At 36.7% G+C, this 10509-nt stretch overlaps 2 protein-coding genes across 2 annotated transcripts in view; both read right to left on the bottom strand.

Moving 5' to 3' along the window:
- Positions 1 to 5204, bottom strand: part of LOC100179746 (acyloxyacyl hydrolase-like) — a 7213-nt gene extending 2009 nt beyond the window's left edge. The window contains exons 1-8 of the mRNA XM_002121086.5: positions 4762 to 5204; positions 3580 to 3779; positions 3334 to 3521; positions 2089 to 2269; positions 1889 to 2032; positions 1564 to 1633; positions 842 to 1070; positions 501 to 659 (exon numbers count right to left, since the gene is read on the bottom strand). Of these exons, the coding sequence (XP_002121122.3) occupies positions 501 to 659; positions 842 to 1070; positions 1564 to 1633; positions 1889 to 2032; positions 2089 to 2269; positions 3334 to 3521; positions 3580 to 3779; positions 4762 to 4858 (1268 nt within the window). The 5' untranslated portion in view covers positions 4859 to 5204. The remainder of the gene's footprint in view (positions 1 to 500; positions 660 to 841; positions 1071 to 1563; positions 1634 to 1888; positions 2033 to 2088; positions 2270 to 3333; positions 3522 to 3579; positions 3780 to 4761) is intronic.
- A 390-nt stretch (positions 5205 to 5594) lies between these two features.
- LOC100185965 lies at positions 5595 to 9982 on the bottom strand. The gene is made up of 9 exons (XM_009862915.3): positions 9862 to 9982; positions 9431 to 9647; positions 8945 to 9069; positions 8454 to 8670; positions 7882 to 8009; positions 7181 to 7357; positions 6779 to 6904; positions 6426 to 6713; positions 5595 to 6184 (listed from the first exon to the last, which is right to left on the bottom strand). The coding sequence occupies exons 1-9, from the start codon at positions 9935 to 9937 to the stop codon at positions 5745 to 5747; spliced, it is 1794 nt and encodes a 597-aa protein (XP_009861217.2). The 5' UTR covers positions 9938 to 9982; the 3' UTR covers positions 5595 to 5744.
- Positions 9983 to 10509: the final 527 nt, after the last annotated feature.

Genomic DNA, 10509 nt, shown 5'->3' with positions numbered 1-10509 from the left:
CCAAGGACACATACGTCCACAATGGTAGCAGCGACAGGCCTTGAACCCATTACCTAATGGTTACTGGCAGGCGCGCTAACCACTACGCCACGGCGCCGGGATCATACAACAAACAGACGTCGTGTAGGAATCGAATACAAAAATCGTGATGTTTAACATTATGGCTTGAAACGAATTGTTGTGTAACACGTTCGTTGGTTTGATTGGCGTATAGCGACATCATGGACTTACAGCATGGACATTATTAGCGCTGTATTGACAATTCGAAGAAAGTTTGCAAACAGAATTACTGACGCTAAGTTGCTTATTGGGTTTTAAATAAAAAATATGTCTCTTACAATATATCATAACATATTTCGTATCACTTATTCCTGACGGTTATTTAGAAAATGGCCAGATCCATGGAATATATCATGGTTATTATGCTTACAAGGTCTCTCTTTCAACTACTGGGTGAATGACGTAAATGATATCAAACTCTCGTAATTACAGGGAGATACCTGTCGTGTAAAGTATCCCACAATACACGGCCGTCCGCCAAACCAACAAGCATAACGTTGCTGCCTTTAGGAATATTGTTGTCCAAATAGCGTAAAGTGGTCATCATGTTGCTTCGGTAATCTTCGGGTGTGGTCATGTGATCGATTGTATCTGGGTGTCTGAATACATAATCGGGACTTAAATAGACAGTGGTCGAAAAACGACAGTCGTTATAACACGGGTTTAACACCTCGGGTCAGCTTACAAGTTACCATGTATGTTACTTTGTGGGTGATAAAGGATTAAAATAAAAATAATAAGAAACATATATTAAAAGCTAAAATCCTATTGGTATACCAACCCATTGCAAACGTCATTTCCAACTAGTGCCAGTACAATGAATAGCGGGTAATCTTGAGTAGCGTTACGAGCCAAGCTTTTTACGATGTCTGTCATCGAACCCGACCGCGCGCCATTTACACCGATATTTTGGAAATCTCTGTGAATGCATCTATTCCTGTCGTATAACTTCATGTAGATGGAATCAACTGGACCGTCGATGGATTCTGGCCACTCATTTGAAGTGAAGGCTAAATAATAATATTCTGTTACTTCTGCTACCATTATGTTGCGAAATAAGTTCTTTTTTACTCAGCATCTAGTATGTATAACTGTTAAATTATCGTTTTTATATACTAGGTAAAAAACAGATATTTTGTTAACGTATTAAAAACATATTATTAATAGAATACCAGAAAGATAACTTTTAATGAATGACCACATGAACTTTTATTTTAACATAAACCCCGAGATCGTGTTTTCTCGGTCGTTGATTTCTGAAACTTGAGATCTAAGCTTTTAGATTTGTGTTTTGCGGGAACTGACAACGTAAAAAAATGATTAAAAAAACAAGCCGGCCGAATGAAAGGGCACGAATCAGAATAACATGTTGTGTAAGAAAGTTACATGTAAGCACTATTTCACAGCGCAAATGCCAACTTTAAACAGTTTTTACTGTTCCTGTAATGCAAAGCTGATATCTTATACAACCCATAAACGACGATTAAGATTATTAGGAAACACCTGTGATTGCTGATAGTTCCGGCCAATCGAACTCATCAGTCAACAACATCAGAACATCTTTGAAGGTATCCTAAAAATCAAGACCAAGTTATGCATTATGTTGTTTATTTATATGAGTGTAGTATTGTGGGGTAAGACTGAATGCTGTCAGCGCCAAAATTACTTTTTCGTAGTCGTGTTTTTATCAATTAACAACAATATTTTGGAGTCGTAAAAATACAGTTAAATAATTCTGTAAAAATTCTTTACTTACTACTAAATAAAACACCAAAGTAGGTTAAAAACATATCCCATCTTACCCCACCCTACTATATATGTTACATACCTTGTTTAAGACTTCTGCCATAAAATACTCAGGTGGCAAATGGAAATGTGCGGCTGCTGAATCGCCTAATATCACAACACCTTTTGGATTTGTGTTTGCGCAATACAGCTCTTCGTATGGACGGCCAGTTTGTGGATCGGCACCCTATGTGTTAAGAGATGTGTTAAACTTAAGCATGGGTTGTACAGTGAAGTTTATACATATATTCCGTTGCAATTAGAATCGTAAGTAATATCCATGTTGATTGGACGTCTTCCTGGGTACACGTCACTCCTTGTGTCGTCACAATCTTTTCCCCTCCAATGAGATCCTCTCAATGTTGGATCAATGCTATACTTGTCGAGGTCGCTATCTTGTAAGGGAAGATGGCCGTCCGCGAATCTTAATGGAACAGAATGAATGAATGAATGAATGAATGAATGGATGAATGAAAAAAACTTATTTATTCTCGCATGCCAGAAAGCGACAGTCGTTATAACACGGATGTTCATACACCTCGCGCCAGCTTACGAGTTACCAAGTATATGTTACTTTGTGGGTGATTATTTTTTTGTAATGTATGGCTGACTATTTATACAATACATAAAGGGCCAATGGGGCGGAGCATGCCACACGCCTTAGATGCAATGGGAATTATATTTCGAAACGTATATTTATAGCAAGTTATTGCTCATTATAGCTTTTAAATATTAAACTATTATAATAGGGTGGTGGGATGGGACTCCGCGTAAGACGTGCCTTTTTTAAAAAATCTCCTTTTACCGGTCCCCAATGATAGACGATAAAAATGTTACAGGATTATTTGACAGTATTCTCACGGTCCAACAAAGTGCTCGGCAAAGATGATAACTGTTGTTAAGTATTAAAATCTGTGTTAAACAATTACAACATTTTTCAATGACTTGAAAAAGCATAATAGGTTCAGGTCTGATTCTCTTAATTTCAAGAAGATTTCGAAACCGAAAACAAAAGATTTCCTCTTTAGAAGGAAATGTAGCTGCAGGATAAGCATGTGACGAACGCGGAACAATGTTGATGTATATGTAGGTGTGTGTGTTGTACGTGATGGGTGGGTGGGTGGATATTAAACTGGTGTATTTACTTTGTGTTGATATGGAAAACAATTCTTAGCACCAGTAGCTTAATCTTATGTTTCAATACAAATATCTATTATTATGATTTATTAGAAATATTCATTAGTCGGTTTTACTTTTCAACTCCAATAGTAATCATAATAATATAGAAATATAAAATATTGCTTGTCATGTTTTACTCTTACACGTAATAAGAAAATATAAGTTTAGTTTCGTTGGTAAGGGTGTCTAGAACAGCTCAATTGTAATTGGCGAATTTAAATTATTGTTTATGAAGAATTTACTATAAAAAAAATGAAAAAATAATAATTGTTTAACCAGAATAAATGTGCATTTAATTGGAGGACTGACCGGTTAATGTGTTCACAAATATCTTTCACTCCTGGTAGATCACACATAGGATAATCATCTATAGATCGAACTTCCTTCGTTAAAAGTAAAGGCGGATATGGTCGTGACTTGTAATTACCATTAAAGCCATCGGGCAATGGAAACAAATGGCAGAAGTTGGTGCCTGGTTCTTGAGTGCAAAGCCCGATCTATAAAAGATAGTTATTAGACCGGAGTTTAATATTAAGAGACGCATCGCATGCTAACATTATGACAAATGATATCGGGTGTTTGTTTGTGGTAAGCAGCATCAATAAGTGATGGGCCAAATCTATCCAATAAAACTGTGCATGTTGAATCAAGTGGAGACGGCAAGTTGTTGCAAAGATATTGCTCAGCCGCTGTTATAACATCGGTGGAATGAACTTGAGCGAGTTGTTCGACCAAACCAACAATCAACGAACATGCTGCGAATAAATAGTTGGTTTAGATGTGACATTCTCGTCTACTGTCTTAAGTCAAACCGTCGCTGTGCTTTTTTGTCGCCTAGCTAAAAGTTGCCACCGGTACAGTGATACGGCCTCATTCAACCCGCGTGTGACGAGTTCAAGGATCGGCGCTGCTACCATTGTAGGCGTGTATGTCTTTGGACACTTAATGGAAATTGTTCAAACCCAGTAGCCACTAATGGGTTGCCTTAATTGTCAGCCATAGTAAAACAATCACCCACAAAGTTACATGCGTATATAGTGGCGAATCCAATTTAAACGAAGAAGAAGTAAACCATTAATGAACCATTGAATCATTTGTTCCGTGCACTGGGAAAGTCGCCATCTGCTCAACACATGTTGTTTGTGTTGTGTAAATAGTTTGTTTCCCACGATCACGGGTGGTTTTCATTATAAATATTTAGATAACACTTTTTATAATATAGTAGAGTGGGGGAAGATGGGACAATTAAGCACATATTGCCAAATATTTCTAAAGTGAAAACAGATTGCGGTTTTGGATTAATACCACGAATTAGCACTACCATTTCTTTATTAATTGACACCAATTAAAAAATTAAAACACACAGGGAGTTATTTAGCGATTCGCACAACAGGTAAAATCCGTAAAAAGAAAAATTATAGAAAGTCTCTCTGAAAAAGTGTCCCTTCTTTCCCTACCCTATTACTAATGTTATATGCCATACATAATATAAAAGAAAACACACGAAAATAAAATACAAACAAAACTGTTTTACTTTTTCTTTAAAATCAGTTCTTGACAATAAAATTAAAAAAAAAGAAAAAAAAAAAAATTAAGACGTCGATTACAAATAATTTTACGATCAAGCTTTGGAAAACAATAAATATTTAAGTAAACATCCGATGGGAATGAATGCAAAATAATTTATTAGCATAATAAAGTATAATAGGTGATTTAAGATTTTTGTTTCACACAAACCTGCGCACGTTGATCCACCGTTTGCATCACCTAATACAACGTTATGTTGTAACAACACTAAGACAACAACAATGCTGCACAACAACAGGCGGTGCATTGTGAATGTTAAGTCACAGTAACATGTACTGACGTAACAATGGACGCTCACATACTTTTATGTTGTGGCCCTTTTTCTCGCGTTATTGTTCATTAACCCTATAGCATATATATATATACTCGCAGTGGAAGGTACGCAAAATATAGTTAGGTGGAAAAGATGGCGCGAGATAGCTCGCTTATATACATGTCATGGATGGGCATTGGATAATAAACGAAAAAAATGTAAATTAAGAAAATTCGGTATTAAACAGAAACATCATTTTCCGGCACACGGGCGGAACATGGACATAAAAAGCTTGTATATTTTCAATGTTCTATTTATTTTCTTTTTAGTTTATTTTGTTTGGTGTACGTTTTGTTGTAAAGTAAGAAAGTGACGTTTCAGTGAATAAATAAACAAATGAAATTAAAGTAAAAATTAATCCTATAGAACATTGGGGCAAGATGGATACCGTAAGCACACAATTCCCAAGTTTCCTAAACGTGTTTTTAACAATTAACAACGGTCTAAAGTCGTGAGGACGCAGTTACATAAATCTGAAAATATTCCTTGTTTAATATCAAATATGACTGGAAAAGAAAATGAAAACATGTCCCATCCTACCCCACCTAACCGTAATACCGTTGTCCATGTTCAAGCTACTATTGATCATGGGGTGTGTATCAAAGTTATCTTATGTTCTGCACAATCAATATATTTCATATTAATTCTCGTTATAATATAACCATGGAGATGATCAAGTCGGATTTATTTTTTGTTACTTACAAATGATCAACACTTTCAACTTTATGACAGTCGTTACTCCTGGGATTGTAACTTTGTTGATTTATTTGCCATTGTTCTCATACTTAATTTACATTATAAATACTTATAATTGAAATTTCTACCCTCTGGTTCTGGCGTTGTTTGGTCGATTCCACCACCAACGCCATTCTCTAGTTGTAGTTGGTACAGCAGTTGTTGTTGTTGTTGTTGTTGTTGTTGTTGTTGTTGTTGTTGTTGTCGTTGTCCCAGGTGCTAATGTAACTTCGATCAAGTTTGTAGAGCAACAAAACTTGACCCTGTAGTTTGAACAACTTTTATTATTACGTTGTTCAGAGTTTCTGCAGATAAGCCCAACATTCGGCAGCAATCGTACTTGATCACCGCCCGTGTAGAATGATCGGTGTGTGTTCGAAACCTGCGCCCTCACCGCCATTGGGTTGGGACAAAAACTGGGTCGAGTTTGACGAATTCTGTCAATATGTTCGAGGTCTCCTTCCGAGTTTCTAGTGTCGAACCAGCGCGTCCACATCCTTCTGTTTGGACAAAACCCTACGGTATCTGCAAAGTAAACCAAATAAGTCAGGAAACTCGTGGCGTGAATTAACCTTTGCTAGTTTGAAAGAAATTTGCAATGCATACATTAAAAAATTCCCCCAAAATCAAAGAAACAGAACAACTTTTTTTATAACAACTGTCATTGTTCCGCCATGCAAAAAAGAAAACAAGTTTTATTAATTTAAATATTCTAAAACATAGAACGTAGTCTAAATAAAAACACAACCAATAGTTTATAAGTTACCGGAACAGCAAAATCTGACTTGATAATCTTTGCAGCGATTCCTTCTGCCCTGTTGGAAGTTAAAGCAACTGAGGCCGATGCTTGGTGATAGTTGAAGGATATTCCCACCCTCCTGGTAAGGCTTACCATCGAGTAACCTCGCGGATATGGCAACAGGGGTTGAGCAAACTCTGCCAGGGTTTTGCCTCTTGATGCGTGATAACAATTCGAAATCACCGAATCCTCGAGGGTCGTCGTTGTCGAAAAACTGTGTCCATCCATGTCTTAACGGGCAAAGACCGACAGCATCTAATAATACATTGGCGTAAGTTAAATACACCACCAGATTTACTTTACCAAGATAAATAATTCACCTGAACAGCAATACCTCACTTTATAATCCCTACATTGACCGTTATCTTGATCCTTATTCAAACATATAAGTCCAGTAAGTGGGGTGATGAGAAGGGTTTGATTTGCTCGACCATAAGGTAAATCATCTGAATAATAGAAACAAATATTTTATAAACAAATTACCGAGGTATGTGATTTCATTATAAAGCCTAATTTATGAGTGTATAGCATATTCTTGCTAAAAACAGGTATAGGGGTCGACGCGTTCCCCCACGTACTATTAAGCCTTTAATGCCCGGTGTTGCTACCATCATGGGCGTATATGCGTGATTGGGCAAAAAACGCCATTGTTACATTATATATCACTTAAGAATATTCAATTAATATTTTTATCTGCTTTGATTATGAATACAAACACTCACTTGAGGCGATTCGAGCCTGTATGCCGGTCGGTATGCGACACACTCTGGTTCGATACGACGACAACACGTGAGCAAGTGTTTCTGAATCACCACCCAATGAACCATGTCCTGGACTATCCGAGTTATACCATTGTGTCCAGAAAACATTTCCTCTACAGACTCCAACTCGTGACCCGCCTAAAACAAAGAGGTAACGAATGAAAGAATGAATAAAGGGCAGTCCCCAATTGTGTATGTCCAAACTTAGATACATGGTAGGTTGGGGTAAGATGGTACATGTTTTATTTTATTTTCTCGTGCAAGTAAACAAAGAACATTTACAGAATTATATATACCGATATCCTCACGACTCTAAAAGGGCGTTGTTGGCACTTGAACCCATAAAGTCTGGGTTAGAAGCGTGTTAGTCATTTTGAAACGACACCTGAGATGGTATACTCGGCTACTGACTAAACTAGTCGGTCGCGGTAACTATTGGTTACCGCGTTTTTTTAGTCGGCCGACTAAAATTTAGTCGGTGGTTTTTCACATTTAGTCGGCCGACTAAGTTTCTGTGCATTACTTGTTACAGAAGTTAGTCGCTCAGAATCGACCGACTAAAATTTTAGTCGGGCGACTAAAAAAGCCAAATCAAATTTAGGCGGCGACTAGTTTAGTCGGTAGTCGAGTATACCATCCCTGGTAACAGATGTCATTCCTACCTCCAGCAAACCGAGCGTTCACTCTTTGAATCGCCTCCTTTAGGACCGAGTTGTCCTTGGTCAGTTGATCGAATCTGTTCGTCCAACATTGAGCCGCGGCCTCACCCTCGTTGTATCGACTGCATTCGCTACAATTGCAAAGTTTTCACCAAGTTACCTTTTAATATGGTATAGGGTGGGGCAAAGTGGTACAACTTTGCGGAGAAAGTGGAATATTTAATATTTTTTAAGGACTTTGATTTTATAATAAACAAATATAAATTTTACAGGAATATTCGGCAGTACGACTATATAAAGTGCGCGCCAAATATTGAAAAACATGGTATTATAAATTGTCCCCACCATTCAATAATAATAAATTTATTTGTCTCTTCGATCACAGTCGCGTAGATAAAATAATTTAAACAAAAATAAAAAGATAGCGACGAAACGACACGCCCTAAAGAACGTCGATTTTAAAATTGTTAATCCAAATAGCAGGATTGAGTGATATGATCTATGCTCTCATTTCCGTGTTAGAAAACAAAACATATTTACAAGACCAGCACAATCCAAAGCAACCCATATTATACCTGCATGTTGTATAGTTTTCGACAAAACTTGAGACTGCATCGATGTCAAAGTCAGGCACCTCGGGCACACCCATGGATGTTTGTCTTCTTTTTTTCCTTGGTATTTCTTCCAACAACGCCATGCGATATAACCTTCTAACTACATTGGGGCAAGGTGGCATACTGGGAAGAATAGGCGATGGTATTGTCTGCCTTTTCTTACGGGAAACAGAACCATCTAGAATTTAAAATGTAACAATTCATCAGCTACACATGCTCACCTATGAGTATAACTTCTGTATAGTAAGATGGGGTAAGATGGGACATGTCTTTATTCTATTTTTCTCATTTTATTTTGTAGCAAAAATGTTTACAGAATTACTTAACCGTATCCTAACGGTCCGTTGTTAATTACTAAAAGATGATTGGGGAATGCGAGATAATAATACCTTATACCCCATAGTAACATGCTTAAAATAACTTTCCTTTATTTTAGGCCATAAGCTACTTACTTCTGCTTGAATATTTATACGATGAATATTCATAAATGCAAGATCTTAATGTAGAAGCGACCGGGTCGTCGATGAAAGAAGAAACTCGATTGATCCAACATTCCGTTTCTTCGACGCCTTCGGTGCTAATGTTAAATTTGTTTCAATATTCGCAAAAAATGGAAATAATATAAAAAGGGAACGCAATTGATAAAATGTACATTAAAGGGTGCATGGGGTAAAATGATCTAGGTGGTTGTAAACAAAAATATGTTTTCATAATTATAATTATCTTAACGTTGACCAACGAATAGAGAGTATAGATAAAACGTAAAATGGCGGATAAATTAATGATATAGTTTGTGCCACGCGTGGTCTATATGCGACGTATAGTGTATTTATTATGTAACATCGTAGTTATTAACTCGTCGTTTTTTAAGTGAATTTGGTTTATATTTTGTAATGACAGCGATCACATATACAACGAGTGGAGAATAGCAAACTTACTCTTTGCAGTTACTGTTTTCAGTGTATAAAAACCAGTTCGAGTCTGTAACCGTCCATTCGGCTACACTTCCCCAATCGTACGAACCCAAACTACTTCTATTTTGCATGCAAACAGTGAACCAATAAATTAACCGGTTGCTATCAAACGAATCACTTGAACTATTAGTTGTTGTTGTGCTTCGTTTCCTTCTATCCAGATACTCCGCATAATGACAAGCTTAAAATAAAGAAAAGTTTTAATTAAGGCTGGTTGGGGTAAAACGGTTCATGTCAGCAAAGAATATTTAATTGTTAAAACAAGATTAGGAATCATAGGATATTACGTGCTAACGATCTCCATCTTACCCCACAATACTAATATTATTTAAGATACTTTTTAAACAAACTTCACAAATTTAGAAAACACAAAGTTAAGAATATAGTGGTCTTACCTTGTATTATAGTGAGCCAGCATGATATAATCACCATTAACCCTAAACACATTCCAATGTTACTTATGAACTTCATACTGGACCTGCCTAATGATATGTATGTGTGTTTATCAAGCCTGCACCTGCTATGACATTGTGACAAATAACTTGATTGGCCTCAGGCTTATAAACTGATTCATTTCTACAGAAACAAAAAAAACGCCTTAAGGTTCGAGGTTTGTTTTTCATGGAAACTCCAAGATTACTTCAAGTTCACCTGGCACGTAAAGCTTGTTACTAAATAAATTTATGCTGACTGAAACAGCTTTATATATATATACGTGTGTGGCATATTGCTGGGGTAGGATGGGACACTTTTATCATCTAAATCCCATGTTTTCTAATTTTGTTTTTTCAATTAATAACGCTCTTAATTAGAGTCGTGGGAATACAGTAAAAAACATGTCCAATCTCACCCAATTTATATTTATTTTTATATAGTAGGGTGGGGGAAGACGGGACACCTTCAGCACATAATATCTAAATATGCTGATCGTGTTTTAAACCAATTACCAACGGTCAATGGAAGTCATGGGTTCTTTGTTTACTACTAAACGGGGCGAGAAAATAGAGGTAAAAGGTGTCCCATCTTCCCCCACCCTACTGTAT

Source organism: Ciona intestinalis, unplaced genomic scaffold, assembly GCF_000224145.3.
Source record: "Ciona intestinalis unplaced genomic scaffold, KH HT000062.2, whole genome shotgun sequence".
In the NCBI taxonomy this organism is placed as follows: domain Eukaryota; kingdom Metazoa; phylum Chordata; class Ascidiacea; order Phlebobranchia; family Cionidae; genus Ciona; species Ciona intestinalis.
This window is presented reverse-complemented; position numbering and strand designations above follow the sequence as displayed.

Excerpts from the sequence above, each read along its gene's own strand:
- LOC100185965 (XM_009862915.3), bottom strand. The coding sequence starts at position 9,937 with ATGAAGTTCATAAGTAACATTGGAATGTGTTTAGGGTTAATGGTGATT. Across the intron at positions 9,070-9,430 it reads GAAAACAGTAACTGCAAAGA|CACCGAAGGCGTCGAAGAAA; the intron begins GTAAGTTTGCTA and ends ATTTAACATTAG. Across the intron at positions 6,185-6,425 it reads AGTCAGATTTTGCTGTTCCG|ATACCGTAGGGTTTTGTCCA; the intron begins GTAACTTATAAA and ends TTTACTTTGCAG.